Source organism: Mchenga conophoros, linkage group LG13 (genome assembly GCF_057382185.1).
Source record: "Mchenga conophoros isolate Kocher_MC1m ecotype Shallow Benthic linkage group LG13, M_conophoros_male_GT1.1, whole genome shotgun sequence".
Lineage (NCBI taxonomy): Eukaryota > Metazoa > Chordata > Actinopteri > Cichliformes > Cichlidae > Mchenga > Mchenga conophoros.
In genome coordinates, this window is record NC_140538.1 from 26,021,854 (window position 1) to 26,047,948 (window position 26,095).

General features: G+C 40.1%; 1 protein-coding gene and 1 long non-coding RNA gene across 2 annotated transcripts; one reads left to right on the forward strand and one right to left on the reverse strand.

Annotated features, from left to right (window-relative positions):
• Nucleotides 1-11,985: 11,985 nt before the first annotated feature.
• Nucleotides 11,986-14,634, reverse strand: LOC146561420 (uncharacterized). Its single transcript, XR_014894887.1, has 4 exons — nt 14,440-14,634; nt 13,691-13,776; nt 13,303-13,416; nt 11,986-12,600 (listed from the first exon to the last, which is right to left on the reverse strand). It is a non-coding gene; the product is annotated as an uncharacterized LOC146561420 (long non-coding RNA).
• On the forward strand, nt 12,182-24,734 carry spmip7 (sperm microtubule inner protein 7). The gene is given in 10 exon segments (XM_085297507.1): nt 12,182-12,607; nt 15,724-15,821; nt 18,617-18,684; nt 19,097-19,235; nt 20,216-20,283; nt 20,382-20,423; nt 20,711-20,818; nt 22,000-22,080; nt 23,687-23,810; nt 23,812-24,734. Coding segments are annotated over 10 exon segments (1,176 nt in total). The 5' UTR covers nt 12,182-12,186; the 3' UTR covers nt 23,839-24,734.
• The last annotated feature ends 1,361 nt before the right edge of the window (nt 24,735-26,095 follow it).

The following is a 26,095-nucleotide window of genomic DNA, read 5'->3' on the forward strand; positions in this document are numbered from 1 at the left end:
CAGGCTTCTCTCAGAGCAGCGGGGGAGCAGTGGCACAGATCTATTAAGGTTTTCTGGGTGTCCTTAACTCCGCTATTCCTATGACTGTAAGTGTCCTCTCAAATCAGGCTCATTCATTCAAGGAAAGCTGGACTTGCTCTTGTGCATACAAGTGGTAAATGATTGTGGGATTTTTCTTTCCTATACACGAATCCCCCCCACAACACACACACACTCTCTCTTTTCTTCCATTTAGAGGGATTGCTGCCATTTTTATCTGTATAGTCTTTCATTTTACAAGATAATACTCCCTTATGTGTAATTTCCCAAGCAGCTTACCTGCTGTGACTCAGCCTGTAAAGTAATGGCTCCATCACAGGGCCTCTATCAGTTCCCTTGAGCGTCTCTGTCCAGGTCATTAACATTCAAGATTCTCTTTAAATCACTTCATATTTCAGCAGTTACTTAAGATCAGATCTGTGTATTGGACAAAAGAATTAGGACTGGGCATAAAGTCTGCTCATCAGAAACGAGGCTGGGTGTTTTACTTTGAAATAAAATTCCCAGAGAAGTAGCCATCTACATTTCTTCAAAGACAGGCCATTAATTGGATACATCTGTTAGAGAAACCCATAAGAGATTAAGCCCGGTCTTCCCAATGCTGTAGCTATGTAATTAGGCTTCTCCCCTGTTCTGGACAATGCACGCTGCAGCGCTGAGATGAAATGTGTTCATATTACAGTAAGTGATGAAATTCATTATTCATTTATAGCAATCGGCCGGCTCTGTCATTTGAAATGAAAGCATCGCGTATTTTGAGAAACCAACCAAAACTCTCGGTCAGCGAAAGAAAGTTGAAATCTTCATCGGTGTGAAGACGTGACTTTGAGCGCAGCAATGTGGCATAAAATCAAATGTCTTCCGGAGTTATTGGCTCTTCACAAGAGATTATGAAATATGTTGTAAACTTAATGGCAAATGACACAATCGCTGAGCTGCAGTGTCGGCTAATGAGTAAAATTCTGCAGCATAACACACACCTCTAATTCCTTTAGTCTATTTTATCAGTTAAGCCATCTCTGTAAATTTTTTTCCATGTTAGCTGTCTGTCCTGGTGGCCAGGAGGAATGCCCTCACTGAAATATGTCCCATTGGTGGCTACCAGCGGCTCATATTTTTCACTTATATTATTTTATTATTTATCTGATAGACTTTTGCCCATTTGTTTTTCCAAATCTCATCAGCCTCTGTTGTGCAGTTTTAGCACACCTGATATGCTAATACGTTAAAGACTACAACTGGTAAACGTCAGCATGCTCGTACTATGGTTGGTGAGCGTCAGCAGTTAGCCCCCCAGAGCTCTACCATGGCCATACAATAACACACTTTAATGCTTTGAAGATGGCAGATCTGCAGTAAACACACACTCTAGATCAAACCAAAGCCAGGGCTGGTCCTACCTGCACAGTACCTTACATCAGTGGCTCAGTCGCACTAGATTAAAAATAGCACTGCTTGCTATTGATCATTGCCAGGTGACTGCACTGATTTCTTTTTTTCTGAGAGAGACCAACTCCAAGTAGTCGCAGTGACCAACTGATTGCCCAGAGGTTGAATGTGCAAAACACTTTATATCTGGGCCACCATGTTTGGTTGCAAGGTGACTGCACAGGTTGCGTGGTGGGAGGCAACCTGTTTCCAAACAATCTGGTCTGATTGAGACTGACTGCAGTCACACTCTCAGACAAACTGCCGTCTAATTTATAAATGCAGACAGATCGCCATCAGGTTGGCTGGATGGGTATAATGGTAAATGGACTGGTTCTTATGTAGCGCTTTTCTACTCAACCTGAGTACTCAAAGCGCTTTATACAACTCGCCTCATTCATCACACATTCACACATATTCACACAAGTACTTTTTTCTGTGCCTAAGTGCTTTCTCACTGTGCATTGGAGAACAACTGGCGGTTCAGCATCTTGCCCAAGGACTCTTTGACATGCAGACTGAAGCAGCCAGGGATTCAACCTTTCGATTAGTAGATGACCTGCTCTATATGCTAAACTACAGCCAGTGGTCAAGCAGTTGTGTTTTAGTTATATTCCTATGTAAAAGGAAAGCTGCGGAGCATCTAAGCAATTTTGACTTAAATCACTTTCCCACAGCAACTGTGTTGCTATTTGTGGACGAATTTCTGAAATTCAAACCTGTTTTTTGGCTGGACTCTGAAACTAAGCACTCAACGTGAATTTCTGTGCATGCACTTAGCAACAGATTTGCAGCAAACAGCAACAGATTTGCAATTTTTTGCCAGTTTGTCACAGTTAATCACCATATCATCACAAACAGATTGCATGTAATTGCCGATTTGACCCCATTCCATTGCATACTGAAAGACTTACTCTGTCTTATTGCCATTTTATCGCTGTCTTAGCACGACAAAGTCACTTTGAAGATGGCAACTGGCTGTGACTGATCCCAGACGCAGTAGAAAACACATATTCTACTTCCTGTGATGCAAAAAACCCCCAAAAAATTCTTTAAATCTTTAAGAGAGCTTTAAAAAACCAAAACCAAAAAACCCCTAAAATATCATGATGGATGAGAAACAAAAAACAGGAGGAGCTGCAAGTTCTCCCAGAATAGGGTTATCATCACTGTAGTTATTACAGTGTTTAAAAATGATCAGCATATGTATTCAAATGGGATCCAATCCAGTCATTAGTAAGTATGGGGTATTAGTCTTGTTTAACTTGTCTCTGCTGTCAAACTGTCTTATGTATTTTTCTGCCTCAGAATCATTTTAAAAGATTTATTTTGCATATAGAGAGTCAGTGTAGTCCTAACATTAACCTTATGGTTCAGAATAGGGGCAAGCTGATTAATATGAGGTGATACGTTGATATTCACAAGTCACTAACACTCAGGAAGATTATATAGATTTTAAAAAGGTGTAATAAGATATGTGACATGTGTATGGCTGCATCACATCAAACTTGCAGAAAGACATTAAAAGACTATTTTTAGACCTGAGTCCAGTGTAACAGTGCACTCAACTTCAAAGAACTTTAGAAGACACACAAGGTGCCCGCCTGGGCTCAGAGAAAGTAAAAATGAAAAAGGATGTTGCTACTCTCTGAAAAAAATATTTCATTGTATTTATTAAAGAGTCCTTTAGGACAACATTTTTATTTTATTGTACTGTTTTTTAAACATTTGCTAGGACTGATTATGAGTGTGTAATTTGTCTTTAAATGTCATCATATTAAGAACATTATTTATTTATCTTATACAAAACCAATCCCTGGTACATAAGAGGCAAAGCACTAAAACGTGGCCATTAAGTGGCATTGGATTGTTTATTGTTTATTATGCTATGTTTTTAAAGGTCATGAGCAAATAATGTTATTAATTTCAGCTTTTGAAGTAGATCTACATTCGTCAAACACTTGTGCATTTAAGGGTTTATGACACTCGCTATACAGCAGGGGTCTCAAACTCCAGTCATCGAGGGCCAGTGTCCTGCAACTTTTCCATGTTACAACACACCTGAATAAAAATTTGTGGGTCATTAGCAAGAGTATAGAACTTGACTGCATGCTGAAGTGGTGACTCCTAACCCCACTCAAGTAAATTTAAGTAAATGTAAGTGTTTGGAAAATGATCTACTAAATGTACACTTTTTGCACCATGTTCATTCACTCATGAGCTGCTGTAACAGGAATCAAATGGCTGAATTGCCGCCACCTCAGCATGCAGTCAAGTTCTGGAGTCTTGCTAATGATCTACTAATTGTATTCAGGTGTGTTGCAGAAGGGACACATGGAGAAGTTACAGGACACTGGCCCTCAAGGACTGGAGTTTGAGACCCCTGCTATACAATATGTTGAGCCATTAAAAATTTTTTTTAACAGGGGCAACACATGTTACCGAACATCAGTATACCAAACATATGAAGTGTAAACATGGCAAAACTGCCAATTTACATTTACATTGCCAAGGTGGGTTATGTAAAAACATAAATGACATATTAGACAAGAAGGAGTTAAAGATGGTCACAGACCCGGTTTGCTGTTTAAGATATGCATCAAATGCCTTTAATAATGAAGATTACAGCTGTCCATTTTTTTGCCCACGACTAATGTGTATCCTCTATAGGTACTATTCTTAATTTAAAAACTGACAATAAGGCTCCTCCTGTTGCTTTGTGTAGAATCATTACGTCACATAGCAGAGCAAAACACGACATAAACACAGGTAGTTTCATTAATATGTCAAAACAATATGAATTTTTTTTCACAGGCTGGCGCTTCTTCAAAGCTCAGTATAAAAGTGCAGTTTGATTGAAGCTTTAGATAAAACCTTTTCAGCGCCATATTCCATCTAAAGTTTTAAAAGCACCGGTTTACTGTCATGATTTCTCTTAGACGCACATAAGCCTAAGTCAATGGGCCTATCTGTCTGCAATCTTATCAAAGGCATTAAAAGCTTTGGGAGACAACGATTAGACAGATGTGAAAATGTTCCGTGAGAAAGAGGGGGAAGAAAAAAAGGAAAGAAAAAGGAAGTTACCTGCCTGCATTCATGAAACTCAAGTGTTGGGAACTTTGATATAAGTGAGAAAAGCAGCTCATGATATCTCAGTTGGCTTTGCTTTCCCTTAACGCCCCACTCATCTACTTTCACACTTATTAGAAGTGCGTAATTACGCTGGATCATGTTTTTTGTTGCACGTTTGTCTTGAAACGGGGAAAAGCTAGATGACAGCTGAAGGTTATGAATATTTAATATCACATTTGCGGCATTTATTTCAATTTCAGAGGGAGCAGCGAGCTTTTAACTGGAATCGCCTTAAATAAAAGAAAGCTTGTTATCTGTAAGTGCATTTAGGCTTTCTGCTTAATGCGGGACTGTTATCAACAGTGCGGTTCATTAGCAGATTTCTAAATCTTCTTTCAGAGGGCCACGGCCCTTTGATTTTCTGCTGTGAGAATACTGAGTAAATTCCAGCCTTCTGTGTCTCTGACGGTGAATTTATTCCTCTGTTCTGCACATTAATTTCACCGGACAGCTGCTAAATGCCAGTAAAATGCTCTGAGGATTCTATTTGCACCTTCTGAAAGGATTTCTAAGCACATCACCTCAGATCCATTAAATCCAGTTTTGAATCTCTTGACACTTATGCGAGCCGTCTTTGGAGCCAAATGTAACATTCCCATGTGATTACAACGCTCCTTGATCAATCTGAGTGAATCACTTCATGATTGAGCGCCCGAGTCTCAAGAGTGGAGGGCCTCAAATTGTCCTTTATAGATCTGGTATTATATCTCCAGCTCCCTTCTGCCATTAGCTGGATATTCACATTTTCAATTTCAACTCACTGCCTTGTCTTGCCTCCAAATGAGGTCACCGTTGCAGCGTTGACTCGATTCCCATCCATACCCCTGTGCCACACAACTCAGCCGCTGACAAACACAGCACTTAAACGCTTTTTAAGAGCTGTTTTCTTTTTTTCTTGTGTGATTTTTCTAAGTCGCGTAGTGTATGGGAAGCAACCCATAGCTCGGTTTTGTTTAAGAGTCAAGAAGTAATCTAAGCCTAGGAGCAAGCAAATCTATTTTCTCTAAATGACATGGGTTGGACAGGAGACTGCAGGTTCAGTCTGGGCCTATCCATCACAGACTGTTATAGGCCAGGTAGGTGAGTGATAAGGCTTTAGAGTGTCTCGGAGCACAGTGTTTCAGCATTTTATCCACAACAGGCAGCCCACGCCAATGTGACCTGCTTGCTGAACAATTTCAAGGGGGTGGTGTGTGTGAGTGCGTGGGGGGGTGATCCTCAGTACAGCAGAGCACTCCTGAGCCGTGCACATCTGCATAAGCTGCTGTTAGACTGGAGATGGCACAGTGAATTGTTAGGTTATCATAAAAGAAGCCACTTTTGTCTCAGCCCTGCGGAATACTAAGTGTTTGTATTTGCAACACAACATTCATCCTGAGGTGTTCTCATTTTTTTTCTCAGGCCCTGCTATGGTAATTCATCATCCAGGTCTTGATACATACTGGGAGAGTGGCCGGTGAAAGTATTTGCCACCAGCTCACATGCTGCTTTTCACTCCCTTGGGATATTTTGATTATGAAAACTATAGGGATGTCAGACCTCAACAATGCATATTTTGTTTGCTGCCGCCCTAAAGAACACAAAAAGTCCTGCCGGGCAGTGAAGGCTGAGACTGTGGGTGACAACTCTGCGGCTCTTTTTCTTTCTTTTTATAATGCTTAAGGTTCAAAAGCAGGTAATTTCACCTTGGTCAGAAGGGATGGAAACTGTAGAGGTGGGCACTGTGCAGGTGGTTTAATAATGGAAACAGAGGTCTTGAGGGACAAGTCCATCTTACCGAGCAACAGAGGAAGTCCATTACCTTCCGTGTATCTTTGCCTAATGCAGTGTCTTATTTGTAATTGAAAATCACATGTGTTATTACGCAGAGATCAAAAGCAGAGATTCGGAGTGGTGTCTTCAGACACCTCGAGGCTGAGAAAAAAAATATCTCTAAAAGCAGAAATGATACGAAACAGCCCAGCATCCTTAACAGATGAGCTAAAGTACCTTTTCCTCAGTGTAACCTGTTATCTGTTCATTTCATTCTGAAGTCGATGTTAAGTAAAAGTGCATAAAGTGGATATTGTTACAATACCTTTACCATACGGTTCCTGTTTTTGTTTGGGAAGCTTTTAGCTAGTCATTTCACGTCTTTATTTTTCCTTTTTAACTATATTTTGATTTTAGTCTTAGCAATTGTGTCTTAAGTTGTTAACCTTCTGTATCTGGTAGGTCTGGAGACCTACAGTACGGTGCAAGTCTTGGGGAAATTTTATTTGTTTGTTTGTTAAGCCACTTAACCCTGACCTACGAATCCTTCAAGCATAAAAGGCAACTCGCTTAAGTGATGAACCAGTGTCTACACATAATAAACAAAGTAAGGAACTGGTTATAAATTATATTATTACAGCAAACCATAGTCTTAATTTTTCAGAATGACAATGATCCCAAACACCAGACATTCATTCCCAGTGTTAAAGTAATGCATTACTGTAATAACACAGTGATGTAATATGTTACTGTACTAAATTCAGTAATTACATTACAGTTACAAATATGTTGTTATTCCTGTTAGCATTTCCAACAATCAGCTGATTTCAATTCATGCTCGGGAGGAGAAAAATGGTGGCTCATGCAGCCATTTAAGGAGTGAAGATATAGACATCAATTTATTTTTATTTCACAAAAGGACAGTATGGTAAAGCACAAACAGCATCCAGGACAGGGACAACCGCATTATACTGCTAACACAACACCAGCTCTTTGCAAGCTCTCACATCTGCATAGACAGTTTGCTAACACGAAACTAGCCAACAGCCCAAAGGGATTTTAAAGCTGAGTGCACGCTGACCCCCCAGCCCAAGAGCCAGACCCTGCTCATCAACAAGTAACAAAGCAGTGATGAGCACTCAGACTTGCAGTCTCCATTAGAAGGACTGTGGCGATTGCTTTAAAGTGTCTTTGGACTGGTTTTTATCTTTGCTTTGTCCCCATACCTAAAAACTAAAAGAATTACCATGTGTATAGAGATGTGTGTTAGTGTGCACTGTAGCCTCAGATTTATATTGTTAACTATTTGTGACAGTACCTTTTAAGTAATTTCATAGAGTAACAAGAAAAGAATGTAACGCGTTGTGTAACTAATTACGTAATTAAGTAACATGCTGTGCTGATTTTTTTTAAAAGGTAAGGCAAGGAGCTTGGATAGCTACTCCTTAAGATTATTTAAAGACATGACAAGAAAGCTTGCCTAAGAGAGTTCAGGCTGCATTGAGGAATAAAGGTGGTCATCCTCGATATTGACTTTCAAGCTAATTAAATTAAAACTATGTGTTTGCCTTCTATACTCAATTTCTATGTCTGTTTTCACGTTTCCCATTTTCCTAACAAAATATAAAGAAATGAGGGGTGGCTCAAGACTTTTGCACAATACTGTATAAATGTACTGAAACATTCCACCAATTTGTATGTTTATTCCTAAACACAAATATGTGAATATGCCGTTTAAAAACAATTTCAATTGATTAAAATCTGTCACAGATTTGCATGATTTACACGATTCATTATAATCCTTATTTATTGCAAAGTGGGCCTTTGTGCAGCTCCCAAGTCCATCCACTGTCTGAAAGATGCCATTTTAACTCCTCCCCCTCCGTGTAAGCCATTTGATTCGTTGCCCCTCAAAAAGGCAGGTGGGTGAAGCATCACTCAGAAACAAACTATCTGAACCCTGAGCTTTTTGAAGCCACTGTTTGAAGCCACATTGTAATCTAAACATCCACATTGTAACAGTAGCACATGCCCTGTTTGTCCCTCAGTCAGCCCTCAGCATATATACAGCGCTGCCTTTCCTTTGTCCTTTGCCAAGACATCAGTTGTCCTTCCCTGTTTGCTCTTGTGTTTTCCCCGTATGGCTCTCTGCTCCCCTTGTGTATTTTGGATCTCAGCTTTTGTTCCCTTTTTCATTTGCTATTTGGACTTTGTTCATTTGGACTTCATGTATCAGCCAAATTAAAGGTTTGACTTTGTTATTTCTGTCTGCTTTGGTGTCAGCATTTGCATCCTCGTGTCTAACGCCTCTCCAGACAGAAATGTGAAAAAAGGAAAGATCTGTAGTCCTAATATAATTTATTTAGTTTGTATCAGGAGCAGTGATGTATCAGTAATAATGTTTGACTATTTAGATCTACTGCGTGGGTATTTGTTTTCTTGTACGTTAAATAATTTTAAATAGTTCATTTAAAATAATTGCAAACATGCCAAGCCGGAATCATTTGCCTAATTATTTACTTGTTGATTATTCCTTGTGTTTGTTTGCGTTTATCTTTGAATACTTAATAGCCCTCCATTTTTGGAAGCTTATGGTTGCGCTTCCTGATAAACTAATTCATTACTGTAATGATGTGCCTGAGTCACCCATTCAAGTGACAGAATTGGCCACCAGTTTTTTCCCCCCATGCAGCTAAAGCCTTCTCTCAAAGGAGGGCAGACGCCACCGTTATCCCAACTTAGTCATAATATACAGCTGCTTGTATGTCTGCTGCAGTCACCATATTCATCACTGAAAGTGACATTGCGTTATGCTTACTCTCCCCTGGGGAATGTTAACATTAAACCATCATGCTCATGCGTCTCCATGATAGCTCGGAGAGGGCTTTGCGGGGGGAAGAGGGTGTGTGAAAACTTCCATATTAAAAGCATTATAAGGAGCAGATTTTTCACTCCCACCTCCCTCATGAAAAATGTACAGCGGCATATTCATTACTTCATTGAGCTAACTGAGTGTGACAAGCGGAGAGCTGCAGCAACCGAGGGCCGGGAAGCAGCGCTACAATAAAGCCTTCGGCCACTCTCTGAGGACATGGCTACCCCTGCTGCTCGTGGGAGCTACATCTATGCGCTCTGTTTGGATTTTTCCAAATGGTTGAGGGTGCCACACACAGCATGACACAGACTACACTGCAGCCAATTTGCCCTCTAATCTAATGCATTCATGGTCAACGGGCAGTAATCAATTCAGTGCCTTTACAGTGTGATGAATTTGACCTACGAGTTATGACTTAGGGCCCTTGTGCTATAAATATGGTCATGCATTTTCAGCAGTTTACAAGACATACGGACGAAATCCCAGCCGCGGATGCTTTATGCAACAAACGTCGATGGGGCTCTGTTGTATGAACTCTATTGCATATCATGCATACAGAGATGGCTGGATAGAGGAATTGCTTTTATGAGCTGTGGCCCCAAAGGTATTGCTGCCTATATATCAAACCTTTATGCGGGACTGATACGAACACATGCAGACATTAATATCTGTCTTTCATCTCTTTGCGTTTATCTGTTTAATTTTCTTGCAGCTCCTTCTTCCAGTGATAAACGATGCTGTCTATCCCCATTCTAAAGCATCCTCTCCGCCCCGTGATGATACGCTCCCCACGTGCCAGGTGGCCGCCTCACCTCCTAGCCCTGCCTGTACGATTCTGAGGTGTCATACCGACTCACCCTCAACCCTCTAATTAACAAAAATACTGGCTCTGCTGCCCCGGAGCAGCATCGGCCTATATTGTCTTCAGAAAGCCGGCGCTACATTTGGGAGTTTGCTTTGATGACCCTCTGCAGCGACAGCATCATCGGAGACAACAGCGGCTCTTAATCCAGAGCAACAGTTATTTCTCAGATGAATGCAGACCGTGCAAATTAGTGGCTGCCGCACTATAGCATTGGACCTGGCACCACAGGCGAGATGTGAGATTTAAATTATTTCTGAGACTGTGGAGGAGTCTAGAGAATAGCAGACAAGCTGACTAATAACACAGGATTCAGTAACAAGGGCTGCTCCAATGGTAATGACTGCTTGCTCCAGAAATATCTGATTCCGTGCAAAAAAGGAAAAAAAATAATACAGTCATCTCAAGCCTAGTCTGGTATTTAAAATCCTGCAGCAACAAAAAAAACCCCTCTGAAATAATTGGTAGACAAAAGCATTGGAAGGAATACAGTGTGATGCAGTTATAACCTCTCATAAGGGAAGGATTAATGGAATCCAACTCCAGTAAGTCATGTGGACCTCTAGACCCACATATAACCGAATTCCTACAAAATACTTGAAAATCTGCACACTTCAAGCCACAAGACTGTTGTGACAATGGTGTGATATACCAGAAAAAAAGTAATTTCCAAAAAAAAAAAAAAGCCATAGAAGATTTCACAAGTGTCATTCCTGCTCTCCTTTTGTGGAGGAGCACTGTGTGGGAGTTGGGCATATTCACCAGTCGGTTATCAGAATAACTCTAATTAGGCTATTTTTAACACATCCTTTTCAACAGCTCTTGGGTGTTTACATTTCCTAATGACAGCCCGAGTAAAAATCATCTATCAGCAAGCATCACCATCATCACCACCACTGACACATTAGCATCAGTTCTTTCCCAAGAAAAAAAATGCCACTTAGCCAGGGTGCCTTCAGTATTCATTATAAAGCACGCACGCCCCATCGTGCCTGTAAATTTGTGGGGCATTTATTTACATTTGTACGTTAAATTTCAGACAACTCGAGGAGGCTAATTAATAGGCAGCGAGGCACATAGTATTCCTGTGCTTTTTGGCTTCAGTGAATATGAGACAGCTCTTTCAAAGCCTGCACATTCACCAGATTACAGCCTTTGTAAAAAACACTTTTTGCTTTGGCTGTGTGATTTACATAATTTTCATTTAGTTTACTGCCGGCTTTAAAAAAATTTTTAAAATAAAAACAAAACAGAGCCTACATTTGAAGTCTCTCTGTGCTAAAAGCACTTCAGGCTTGGAAAACAACTTGTTTAGCCTTCATGAGCAAAAATAAATAAATAAATAATTTAATTTAATAATATGTCTTCAGGGACTTCGGTCAAAGTCGGTGTTGGACTTGTGGTCACCTTGGTAGTTCTGAATTCATAGTGCATCATCATGACAGTACAGCTGAGACTTTTATTTTTTGCTGTGATATTTGTAGACTGTCATTGAATTCAAAAGGGACTGGGTTGCTCTGCTTCATCTTACGTCTAGGCTCTACTGCTCCATCTTGTGGTTTCTTGAGGGAAAAGCGGGCAACTTTTCAAAAGGAGGGGGTTTAAACGGCTCCTTACCAATCACGGGAAGTAATGTGGCGTTCTCGGAGGAGGAGACACACAGTTCACTAACCCTGATGCTGGGCCAAGTCTTCCCTTTATCATTTGCCACTAAAACAACATTTGTGTAGAGTATTTTTCCAGGGCATGGCTGACTAAATGTTTTTATGTGGTCAGAGTGATAAATTAGTAGGTGTAGCTTCCAAAAATATAGAAGCTCAGAGGGAACATTATTAGTTATGAAAGCTCCCCTGAAGTGAATCAGCGTGGTGTGGCATCCAGAATGGATACGATGGGATGTTTTTAGACCTTTGCTTTATTATATTATTACAAATACAGAATAATGTGCTCAGGTATGTGGAGCTGCACCTCCATGCTCAGCACACAGGTCTACATGTCAGTAATTTGATCCGAGCAGGAAACTAACCCAGTCTCTGGGCAACGAGCGCTCACTGCACAAACTCACAGGAGCCTTCGAGGAATTTCCTCCCAGGCAGTAATGACTGCAGTTTTGGATCCCTTCGAGCCTTTTTCCTCAGAGCTTCACGTCATCAGGCGGCTGAACTCCAGTTTGCACCGAGATGGTAGGAGAGATAGACCGAAAACTGGACACGTAGGCTCCCTTAGACTTCAGCCCCCCGCTGAGCGTGTCACCCTGGCTCCTTTGCGAGATGATGTCCCCCTGTTGGACCCCTGCTGTGGTCAGCTGAGTGCTGGAGCTGAGGTAGTCCTGGGCCTCAAAGGTCGAAAGAAATTCATAGATTTTGACCATGTCCCCTCTGCTCTGTGGGTCCCTCCCGGTTTCAGAGAGAGGCCTCAAACAACCCCAAATTTCTCAGTGGTATGTGTAGACCTGAGCGAGGACGAGGCCTGGAACTACAGGAGGATCCCCCATGCGGCTCTGAGAGCAAGACTGAGTGGTAAAAAACAAACAAACAGAAGCATATTTTAAATACTGTGCAAGTCAGAGCCTTGAAATTGGATAGTTAATCTATTGTTGAGTGATAAAGGCTTGATTGCTAACAGGGCAACTACCCCTAGAGGGAAAAAAACAAGCTGAAATTTTGTCAAATATGAAGACCTTTTGCTTTTCTTTATCTCATATGGGAGTAAATGCTCCTTTAAATTTGTGCTTCGATGTTTGGAATTACATAACGTTTGACTATATTATATATAGATATTATCTCAGTTGTTTTTTCACGATGCACCAAATGAATAACCAACAATTGAAAAAATTAAGTGTCAGTTTAATATATCGCTTGCCCCCCCAAAGGAAAATCTGCTGAGCTGTTGCATTGTGAATACAAATTAAAAAACTGTTTAAAGAGTAAATTATCCCTTGGCTGAAAAGCTGCAGTATCACCACGCTCTCTGGTCGAGTTTCAAGGTTGTTTCATCAATCTTCTTGTTTTCGTTGTAATGATTATGGATGATGGCTGCGGCAGGGTGACAGATCGAAACACTAGATATTTTATTCTCATAAAAACAATTCTAAAAATAAGTTAAATAATGAATAAATGTATAAAATCTTAATATATTAGGCTCTACAGAAACAGTAAGCAAACAAACAAAACATAAAGCACCCACAATGATTCAAATTATTCGCTGTAGCTACCTGCTGTTGGGTGCTGCAGTGCCCCCTTCTGGTCACTTCATATTAGTGGTCTTCATGCAGGTACAGCGTGAAGTTCAGCGTGGAAACCAATTTTACTCGAAAAATGTTAGACACCTGTTCAACGGCTCATTAATGTAAGTCTCTAATCAGCCAGTCAACACATTGATTATTGTGTAATTACATCTAAAAAACATAGAAGCGCATTTGTGTAGCTTTAAATTGAAACTGAGCATAGGAGAGAAAGGTGATTTATTGGTTGCGACAGGCTGGTATGAGTATTTCAGAAAAAAATTTGAAAGTTTTACAGCAAAACTGAAAAAATATATATATATATTGGAGTATTCTTAACAGAAATTTGTTGTTTAAGTTACAGTGTGTAAAATCTTACCATTAGATGGCAGTAGATTGCAGTCAACGGAATTTTGTTTTCTTTCTCCTCCCAATTCAAGCGCATAATCCAAACTATGGTGGCCACTGCAGAACAAATATGTTTTATTTCTTTAAACTATGTCTTTTTTAAATTATACCTTTCACAGTTTAGTCAGCCAAGAGTAATCAACAACATTATACTGCATCCTGTTACAACCATAGCCAGCTGGTGTGCATGACTGTTTGTGTAAAAGATATTTTTGGACACACTATATTATGGCACATTAAAACAATATAAACACTTAGCAATAAATTACTCATATAAAAAAGAAAGGGCTATGCATGAATATAATATTCAGTTTCACGTTTTTACCCCTGAGTTAACTACTGTTCATTTGTTGTGAGTGTTTGCTGTTAGTCCACTGTTTTCCTCAGCTGTCAGAGAAGTGTCTAATTTTATTTACTCTGGAGGAGGCTTTAACACTCTCTGAATGGGTCCAATGCCAACTGATGAGTGAGTGAAGCTTCTGTACAGTGATAGTGATACTGAGGTGAATTGTTGAGGATATCTTGACCTTTTCTGTCGATAAGAGCTGCTGTGTTTGCTGCCTTTGGTGAAATTTAACGTCAAAGTTGATCTAACTGTTGTCAGACTTGGACACTTAGTGAATAAGAACTCGGGGTAAATGCCATGAAAGCATGGATCCCTACATTTTGTATCAACAGCTCAGGCTGCTGGTGTTTCTTGGCAGACTTAGTGCCCCTTACCTGAGGATTGTTGCTGATCATGCTCATCTCTTTACAACTAATACGGACTCATCTTATGATGGCTGCTCTAGCAGGATAATGTGCCTTGTCCCACAGCTCAGGTAATCTTGAACTGGTTCTTTGAACATGACATTGAGTTTACTGTAGACCAGGGGTGCCCAATCCCGGTCCTCGAGAGCTACCGTCCTGCAGCTTTTAGATGCATCCTTGTTCCCACACACCTGAATCAAATGAATGGCTTGTTATCAGGCCTTTGCCAAACATGATGGCATGCTGAAGAGGTAATCAAACCATTTGATTCAGCTGTGTTGGAGTAGGGATGCATCTAAAAGCTGCAGGATGGTAGCTCTCGAGGACCGGGATTGGGCAGCCCTGCTGTAGACAAATGGTCTCAATAGTCACCAGATCTCAGGCGAATAGAGCACTTTTGGAGAGATTCACATCAGTGATGTGCAGCTAACAAATCTGCAGCAACTGTCAACATGGCCATCAATAATGTTCCCAGCACCTTGCTCAATCTGGACAAGGAACAATTTAGGCAGCTCTAAAGGCAGAAGTATCTATTGTTACCCTAAAAATTATTAGCTAGTAAGCTTTTTGTTTTATAAAATATTAAACATTACATTACTTTAAGCTAAATATTGCTGCTTTTTTTTTTTTTAGCTAGCATTGGCTAGCTCTAAACAAATATTGCTTGGCTCATCATTTTCTTAGCGCAGTACTTTCCACTGTAAGTTAAATTTGTTTTATTCACTCTCTCTCTCTCTTTGACATTTAAGCTCCCATTACATTTTTACAGTAAATATGCAAATATTAATGAAAGCCTTTTGTTTACTAACGGACTTAAAACTGCTAGCGGTGCTAACTGCCAGAGCTAGCTTTTGAAACAACAGCTCAGCTCATTTCATGTCATAATATGGTTTTATAACATATATAAAAGTTATTCTGCAATTAAATTATTACAACAACCCAAAGCATAAAATACCTGGAGCAGCTACTAAAGAGCATTGGTAATAGCTAGTTGGTATGTACATCTCCAGGCTAAATACTGTATAATTAAGCTTAAGCTGGCATTTGTAGTCTGTTGTGTGCTCTGTGCCTGATGGGTAATTAGAGGCACAACATCCATACACATCCAGACTGGGAGCTGGTCAGCAGGGACCATGGCTGTTTGTTGCTCCGGGGCCTTCTTGCAGGGTAATTTGACCTTGAGGGCAGATACTGCTGTGCATAGTTATAGTTCACAATTTGTCAGAGAATGTATTGTTGTTGTGTCATCCTAAGGTTCAAGTGATCTTGTTAAAATTCAACCTCAGTCACTGAGGACACCAGCAACAGTGATGATCAGTAACAATCTGCCTGATACACATCCTGGAAATCAGGTGAGTGATGACTGACTGAACTGGTTTCTGTACTGAAGTGCGACTGTGTGACATCTTCAATTTGCCTGTTTTTGCCCAAATGAGAAATGAAAGACTTCACACATTAACAATTCATCAGTTTTCCCTCTTCAGTTTTTCCTCTGAGCACATTAAAGTTTTGTTGATTTATATACTAAATCTTACTACAGTGCAGACGCTGGAAACATTTTGGTTGAACTAATGCTGTTGGCTTGCTTACTATCATTACACTTCATCACAACTGCTGTATTAATCACTTTCCTATCATAACACAAGCACATATTAAGTATTAAATCAGAAATGCGTACCTCACTTACAGTCTCATCACACCTCACATAATACTGCTTATTATGTGGGCAGGTTTTCACTTTGAGGACATAACCTTGCTTTATTATTTTGTTTCTGAAACTGCTAATTGAAACGTCCATAATTACCTTGACACACATTATTGTTGTTTAAGAGAGGTCTCGCAGTGCTCAGTTATTGCAGATAGGTATTTTGTTCAGTGAATAGAGACTTGATTAAAGCCTGTATTTAAGTAGTGTGAAGTTCAGGATTACAGTGGTGATAATACATTTTTAGTATGGAAGTTAACACATGCGCAGTGAAATCAATGGACCTTCTCAACTCTTTTCTGGCAGTGCAGTGATTGATGGCCAGAATATAAAAAGCTCCAGGGTGACAGATTCATGATGATAGTGTTTTATCAATGTTTTATTAAGTCATCTTCTTTTTTATGTATCTGCTAGCAGCAACGCTCAAGGTCACACATATTCAAATATCTTAGTTTTCAATACGATCCCTGATATCTACAACAAAATAATTGGAACAGCGCAGAAAATACTGCAGGATGAGTAAAAAAATAATTATATCAGACAGCAGATTCCATACAGCTGATGTTATCTGCTTAGATCGGCAAACAACTGATATTGGCTTATTAGTTATTTGGTGATCTAAGTCAGTTTACAGCAGACGATGATAGAAACACCCTGATGTCCACAAGAGGGCACGCTGCAACTTCTCTATTGGGAACACAGGCTTTTGCAACACTGCAGACATCCCAACCAGCTGATCAGCAGTCAGCCAGAGCTGAATCCACCACGATAAGCCTTTTAGTCTTCTTTCCTCTCCTGTACTGCATTGTGCTAGTTTTTTTCCTTTTGCAAATATAGTAATGTAACATCCTCCACATACTTCTACTAGCTAAAATGATATATATATATGCTATAATTAGTTCAAACAGTCCTTTATACTGGAAGCTGGGACTCACGAGAAAGTTCAAGATACAATATTATCAAAAGACTTCCCTCATTATACGATGTTATTGCATTTTTATTTATTTTTTACATTTTGTGATATGCTGAGTAGTACAACAGGTGTTGCAAGTTAGGTCCTCAGAGTTAAACTTTGTCAGTATCTGTTTTATCCAATAAGATAAACTTATCTCACTTCTGCCATATCACACTTTCCATAAATGTTGACATAAGATGAGCCAGTCCGTTATCAGTCTGTGATAGAGTGGGGTGACGTTGGCAGTTACATGCAGTCTGTTTCTGATAACACAGAAATTAAGTGTAATAAACTTTTGACATAACATAGCTTATAGTGTCTGCATAGAAATAAATACACAATGAACAGAAATTTATATTTAACTGTTATATTTGCAACCTTCCTGTTCAAGAGGAAGATAACCAGAATACAACTAGCCGGCAGCCAGTTGAGTCGAGTCCCCTGGAGTTGTGCTCGTGCAGACTGATAACAGAGGTTGCCTTCTGTCTGGTGATCTTCGCAATCGCCTTGCAATCAAAAGTTGTCATGAGTGTGCAACGGCCTCAAGCTCTGAGCAATCATTTGATCACCGCAAGTTGCATGTAAAACAATTTAATGTGGTCACCAGGCAGCCACCATTCTTTGTAGAAAGAAGGATGTTGTCCTATTTCTACACATGTGACCGAAATTAGTTGGCTCTGAATTAGGTGGTAGCTAGAATGTTTTTTTGGTGGAGTCTACGTTATACTCTTATTTCATCTCCCTCTTTAACTAAAGGAGGAAAAGCCAGTTTACTTTTGCTTTGCATTTGCTATTCCTCTGGTTTTGCTGTGTTTTCAGCATTGTGTCAACACGCCTTGTTCTTTTATGCACAAAGCTGCAAAACCAATAGAATCTGAATGCTGCCCGCTGATGTGTAAAAACGTCAAATACTGCGATTGACTCGCTCGGATGCACTTTGGAGTGAATATAGGAATTTGTGTGTCTTTGTTTTGCATTAGTCATTAAGAGAACATCCTGATATTTTGTGCTTTTAGGCACACTCAGCTTTAGGGGTGGTAATTACAGCCTGTTTGTTGGTCACGACTGAAAGATCTCGAGCACTACTGGATGGATTTCCATAAATTTTGATTCAGACGTCATTGACCCCCGTAGGATGAGCCTCATTATCCATTTATGTTTACTTGATGAATCTGAGCTCAGATGAATTTTCACAGATTGTATCAGATTTTCTGCATTTATCAGAGGTAATTTGAAAGATCATTTGGCTGGTGCCATCGCTAATTAATGGTCTAATGCCAGGTGAGAATTTAAGTGAGAAATTATGGTTTTTAATAGCGTTTTTTAAAATAATGGTTTTCAATACTGTTGAGTATAATTATATTAATAATAACAGGTAAAAAAATAAAACCTACACTCATCATTAGATGTGTTAAAAATACATACGTGAGCCTCATGATTTCCAGTTGAACACGACACTGATAAATCTTCTGATATTGCTTTTTAAGGATCCAGGAGTCGGGCCAGATATCTCACCGGCAGTTCGACACTTCAGATACACTTCTGCAACACAGAGGTCAGAACACAGGCACCTTTAATTGGCTCCTTTCAATAACAATAACATTGAACAAAGCTTACCTCCTGATTACTGATATGCGAAGTCCACACACGATGTGGTTGCTTTGAGGGTTATCGGGAGGGAATAGGTTTGATTTTGTGCTCCGTTGATGTCATCAGGGAACAATGCGTCCTCTTGTTGTGTTAATTACTCTTTAATGAAATCATGCAGATGAACTGTAGCCTTGCTTAAAGCCTCGGGGAAGAATCGGCTCCCCAGTTAATAAGCTGTCTAATATATTTTCTGCAACGAAGGAGGCTGGTTAAGAATTCAAATGAAAGCAAATAACTTTCGGGAATCAAGTTAATCAATTGCACTCAAGGCACTCGGTCCACGTGTCTAATGGGCAGAAGTCCTAATTTCTCTGCAGGAGTTATGAGGACGCTGGATGGATTGCAAAGGTACCGCGGCACTTGAAGGCACCAGAAGCAACCCTGGAGAAACTGGCAGACCCAGTGAGTGAGCGTGCCTCACTGAGGCGCTACAACAGCCGACCTCAGCTGTGGCAGGTGAGCCATGGAGAGTGTTTGCATGTTGGCAAACACTGCCGAGGCATGAGCTCTGTTTTCTTGGCCCCAGCAGAGGGCTTCTGGGGGTTTAGATCATTCACACAACTGAGGGAAATTGGATTTTTGGATGGTTATTGTTTCTCAAAGGCAATTTTCATAATAACCCATGCATAGGTGTGCTAATATTTTGTATTTGGTTTTAATAAAAGTGATAAATGTGATTGCAGTTCATTACCTGTCAGTCTTGACCTTTTGGCATACAGTGTGTGCAGCAGGGAGACTGAAAGAAGCAGATATGCAGCTTAATATTTCTTTATTTCTGTAGTTCTCTCCTTTATGTGAAAAGGCCAAAATAAATCTGGTTCTCCTGTCTGGCATTGATGCCGTGGATGCTGCTACATCCAGGAGCTACTTGAACTAACAAATTAATTTTATAGCATGCCCCAAATTTCTGACATTTCAGTTTTTTTTACATCCTATTAAACATGACATCCAAAGGAACAGAAAAACTCCCTCGCTGTGTCTCACTTTCTCTGCAGTGTTTTGACTGTGTATATATATGTGTGTGTGTGCATTTTTCCCACCGCATTGATCCAGTTTGTGTAGCACCCCGCCAGCAAACATGACTGAACACACCCTGGTGAGCCACACTGTAGCACTGGGGTAACATGTTCCTTCATTACAGTGAACACATGCACTCCAGTTTATTTTTGAGCCAGTCTCACATTGGACTGCTGTTTCACAGTAGCTGAAAACCCCATCGTTAGTCTTTTTGTGGGATCAGTTAGAATAAGAAAAATACTCGCAGGCCTATCCTTGCTTCACATGAGTGCGGTAAAGATTTTAGTGTTTGATGCTTTAGTTTAGGGGTTAAAACATAAACACTGCTGCACATGTGTTGTACCTATAGTGTTAAAATAAAGGTGATCTGTAGATCGGTAAATTGTGATGAAGCGGTGATTGTTTCCGTTCTTTCTAAGTCTGTAGGAGCTGAGTGGAACAGGCGACAGCTTCGACTGAGGAATGATGCCAAAAAACCAATATCTTTGTAAGATTTCGTTCATCAGTGGGAGCTCATTTTCTCTTTTAGTCCCTTTTATGATGCAAATTTGTCACACACCTTCCTGTTTTTTTTGGTTTGTTCAGCTGCAGTACATATCCAAGATCAGGTCAGATCCCTCTGTACACGTGAGTATTTTATGTTTGAGCTGCCACCACACAGAGTACTGTACAAAATCTTGGGGTCCTTTAGCTCTTTAATACCTGCCACATTTATTCTGCTGCATGATGTCTTTAACCTGCTGCTACCATGAAACACTGAGCAACTTTAAACAGAAAATGTTTTAGGTGATCATGTTTTGATTCTGCTATTTTCTTAGCGGCGCAGTATTTTGTTTGAATCCAGCTACTCTGCATATTTTCTCTGAGCACTGACCTTCGCGTTCATTACTGAGTGGGCTCTCGTGTATGTGCAGTGGCACCGTCGGCTCTGAGAACATGGATAACATTGACAACATAGATGAAGACTTCCAGCCACTGACAGTAAAGAGGAGCGTCGTTCCTCCATGCATGCCGACAGCACGGTGAGACTCACTGTCATTGTATACATAAAAAGCAGAGGTTTTTTTAATGGTAATTATTCTTAAAACAAAGTGGACTTAGACTGTGAAGCCTGTTAGTGTGTTTCTTATTTATTGATGGACCGGTATGACACTTTTAGAATAATTATGAACTTCATCTAAACAAGTCTGAAGCTTCAACAAATAACCACTAGAGCATTTTAATTGGTTTATTTCAAACATAGTTAGTCAATTTGCACAAGTGTATTCCTATTGGCCAGGCTGAAAAAAATGTCCACCTTGTTGACAGGTGTTTGCTTTGTTCTCTGCTTTCCTGTGAGCGAGTCATCTGCAGCACTCTGCCCGTCTTTAGCCATCATCTGTTAAAATGTCCGCACAGACAGGGAGGAGAGCAAGTCCTAACTTGTTATTCATGCTGTGCATGTCAAGTTAGGATTGATTTTTTTTTCCAAGTCTAAGTGTGGCTCCTCTGTGGAATCGTTGCTGCACCATCAGTTGGAAAGCCAACAAGCAGGGAGCGTCACATTTTTTGCAGGCTGCAGTTCAACAAGTGGAAATAAGACATTCCAGATCTCACCAGATTTCACCTTGTAGGGAATTCTAATCTAAATGATCAGTCATGTCCATGGTGCTGACATTTAGAAGTGTCTACGGTTTTATTTTTTTTATCTGCTGCTCTGAATGCTTTTATTTTGCTCTTTTTTTAGCTTCCTGTATTGTTTCCAGGCTGAAAAAGCCTGTTGGGGCTTTGTACAGTGCTGAAAAGTGATGCAAGGATCAAGGTAGCTTGGAAACAGGACCGAGATACTGTCATGCTGTCAGTCTGTTTTCTGATTTTGTTGTTGAAATCTCAACTTTAAGCACTAAAGATCAGTATGGCGAGGTGGCAGGTGGTGGTCGTCCTCATTCAGGATAAAACAAAAATAAACCAGAAGCAAAAATATGCAGACCTGATGGGTTGAATGCCTTCTATCCCTCTCAGAAAACTGCACCCAGTACACACACACACACACACACACACACACACACTTACATTCATTGTGGTTTTTCTAGAACTGTTTGTTAAGCACAAAGTATTTTTCACAATTTTTTTACATGTCAGGTGTAAAAAATTGTGTGTTTTTTTGTCTCACTGTGTCTCATTTACAAGTTACAGTGTCTGTAACATCTTTTCCTTGTGCCAGCCGAACCACCATCCCTGGCTACACAGGCATGGCTGCCTATGCTGACTCTGCTGCTCCTGCAACTTCTGCAAGCTCATCTGGGTGAGTCTGAATGAAACTCTGATAACAGACTTCCGTTGTTATTGCTAACTGATTATGTCCTATAAAATATGACATTTAAAAAGTATATAATATATCGTCTGTATTGTTTATCTTGTCATCTTGTGAAATAAGTAAGTCATAAATTTGTGGGTTGATTGAGTTTATCATTTTACTATTTTGCACACCTTGATATTTCTTTCTCCCAGCATTTTATCCAGTTAGACAAAAAAAGCAAACATCACAATTCTCCACTAGAGGGCAGTCTAATGCAATCCATAGACATGAGGTTGCACTCTTAACTTCACCATACAGGTGCCCATTATTTACTGGTGTCTATGAAAATGTGACTACAACTCGCCACAGTGGCAGAAATACACACAAATGACAATACTTTCAGCTTACCTTATATATCAAAGTGTAGCCAGAGACTGGCACTGGGCGCACACTAACTCCTGAGGTTAAGTTTGTATCACCCCTAAGAGTCAAACTGGGGACCTTTTAGATGTGGGGTGCACGTGTTAACCACTACACCACAGAGCCAAGAAAAATGCAAAAAATATGCATAAACATGCGTGCAGTCTGGAGAAAAATAAACCAAAGAGCATGAAATTAGTAAAACTAAAAGAGCGGACACTGTTTTAGGGAAATGGGCAGACAAGATAAAAACAGTGTCAACAAAACAGCTAAGAGAAATAATATAAATCCTGAATAATCACTGTTTTCTCATGCTCCTACTTTTTAATTTGATTTGTTGTTGAACTTTATCTTTTTTTGGGTGCTGTACATATTTGAGTGGCATTGCTTAAAAGCTTAGTATACCTTATTTTTTGCATGAGTGGGCAGGTGAGGTGCAGGTTAATGGTCAGCTGGAAAAGGCTTCAGTAATTGGAAATGTTAAAAAACAGATTAAAAACAACGGCCGTCATTCCTAAAGACAGACAGGTAGGAATTTGAGAGATGTTATATGTGTTGTAGGGGAGGATTTCACCGATGATTTTCTAAAATTGAGCAAATTTCATCAAAAGAACCTGAAAAGGTTTATTTAAAAAGGAAATCTTAAGGTGTTTAATTCCCAGTGCAACACTGAAAATATGTGCGTTGACACGAGTGAGCCCCTTAACTGTGCAGAGCAAACATGGCTCCACTCTGGGAGTGTTGGCTGTCTGTTAAGGATGTGCAAACCTGTTTCCTAGTTGGGCCCCAGTTTAGCGAACTTTACCGGCTTTTGGAGCAGGCATCTCCAGATGGCTGAATCCAGAGCAGCTCGTGGTAATGGTGGTTTTTCACAACCCAGATCCATTTTCCTGGTGCCTGACACCCCCCTGCGATCTGTTTCCTCTGCTGATTAGGCTTGGCCTCCCATTTTTTTTCCCCAAAACAGAAAAAAAAGACAAGCTTGGATTGATTAACTGTCTGCTACAACGGTCAGACATCCCCGGGATTTTTGCTTACTAACGCTCACTCATAACAGAAGTGCCTGAGGGTTTTTTTTTTTCTGTCAGTCTGTGTTTCACTACAAAGATTAGCTTTAGGTTCTTAGATTTTTGCGTCATCTAAAACAACGTGTAATTCAGTGACTCACAGATATCATTACATCTTTTCACAGAGCATTCGAAGAATTTGGAACTTCTGTTTTCAGGCACACAGCGCCCCTGTCCAGAACGGTGACCGCCGTGGCTCCCTGCAACCCCTTCATGAGACCCGTGCTTCCTGTCTGGTGCACGAGCGCCACAGCAAGACTTTAGACAAACGAGATGAGAGAGGGCTCGAAGGTGTCAGCTTCCTATTCACGCCATCCAATCTGTTTATATGAATACATCTACGATGATGTGATGTCAGTGAGTTATTCAGAGTGAGTTAAAGAATAATGAGATGCCCCATTATCATAATTTCCCTGATTTAGATGAGTGGTTTTCTAACTCTGGGTAGTGAGTGCGTTGCATTGTCCTCTTAAATATTTGCTCTCTCTCACTGACTCGCTTGCTTGCTCGTTTACTCTATGTGTGTGTGTGCGTCTGTCATGAAGGGCAAAGAGAGGGGCGAAATATTGAGGAAAGTCAGGATTTTTAGCGCTATCATTACGTTTTTAAAAGTATACAAATTACGGCAGCTTTACAGATCCATTATGACTAAACAGGCTAATCTGCATTCAAAATGCTGTCTGTGGGCTTCAGTATATACATCGCTTAGATTTCTGTAGATGCGACTGTAACGCACATTGACATTATTATGATGTGCCTGGCAGCAATAGCTTTATGTCTGCGGTTAGTGCAGCTTGACGCTTAGACAGGAAATAGGGATGAGATGGTTTTCCTGTTTCTCTTCATCTATACTTTGTTTAGATTTACATTTCATGAGGATTTTGTACTTAAGCACAAAGTTGATACACGTGAGGACTTTGGGTTGTGTGATCACTAATACATGCATCTTTTCTTTTTAATTATTGTATATTTAACGTCATTTGTGTTTTATTTAGCTATTTATTGTTGCACTTCTAAAAGTGAGGGCACTCAAAAGAGATTTAAATTAAAAATAATCCAAAAAAAAAAAAAACGTTTTTAAACTGAGAAGCCTAGAAAGTCCTAATTTTTGACATGAAGACTTTGGAGGCAAAAGTTACTTATTGCTTTAATGCTGCTAACCTCACCACAGAACACCAGCAGCTCGCTGGCCCAAGCGAAAGCATGAAAAAAACGTCACCCTCACACGTAGGCCACTGACCTCTGGACAGACACTTTTGACTCCCAAATATAGACTGAAAAGAAATGTAGGCAAGTCTGCAAATATCATCCATTGTGTCTTGTTTAATGACCCTAAACTGCCTTTGAATTCCATTGGTCCTGTTTCATGCTGATATTTGTCCAAAGCAGTCTTTACACAGCGAGAAATATGATATCAGCTCTCCATCAAACCCATCACATACGAAGAACTGCACAACTTCCACCATAGTTGTCAAAGTAACAGAGCATTATTAAGTGCAGTAAGTGCAATCTCTCTCTCTTTTTAAAAGATGTTACCAGTTAATGCATCGCTGAGAAAATTGGTAAGTAAAGTGAATTATGTGCATGGAAAGGTTAAGATTTATCCCTTTTCCTTTATGCTGCTGCGACTCCAGTGAATCTAGAGGCAGCACCCTTCCTTTTGGCACGGTATCAGCTCACGGCTCTGTTGGTGATTGATGTCTAACAGCCACAGATTATTATGCTAAACAACTTATGCTAAAAAAACAGCTGTTAGTTTTGTTAAAGCGAGCCTTTTCAGTTGTAATTACTGTTGTTTTGCATTAATTTTATGACTTTTGAAAGACACTAGAAAGTTGAGGAACATGTTAGGCAATTAACTCCTTGGCTTTCTTGCACAGTTAGATAGCAGGACTCTCTTAACTGCTTAGCTTAGCGTACAAATGCATGAAATTGCAGAGGACAACGGCACCTTTTAAAGCTCACTATTTAACCCCTAATAATGTGGCTGTCTGCAGCCATGTTTCCAGTATTTATTTCACCTGGTGGTACAATACATATTCAGTGTACAACACGACAGTGGTAATAATCTTGAGAGTGAGACGGCCTCTCTGTATAGCACCCAATTTACTTTGTGTTTAAGACCAACAGGACTACGTAAGACTTCTCATAGCAATCATAACTCTATTTGCTAAAAACCTCCTCCTCCTCCTCCAGCTTAGATTTTCCAGCCTGTGGTCTGAATCTCATCACCGGCTCCTTTTCAAAACAGGCTCACAAACACCATGATTGATTCAGCCACTATCCTCCAGGATCTCTCAATGCTTGCCCGGGCTGCAGATTAATTTCCTTTTCCTCATCTTAATTTTTACTCATCGCCGCTCCATAAAAAGGCTAAATGTCAAGCATGCCTGACTCCTTCTAGTGACACGTCTATTCCAGCAGATAATTACCATAAGGAAATTGATGCTTTAGTGTGCAGAGGGGAATTTAATTTACTCTGACATCCTCGCAGCATAATGCATTCCTAAAGAAAGAGAGTTTTTCACTTTGCA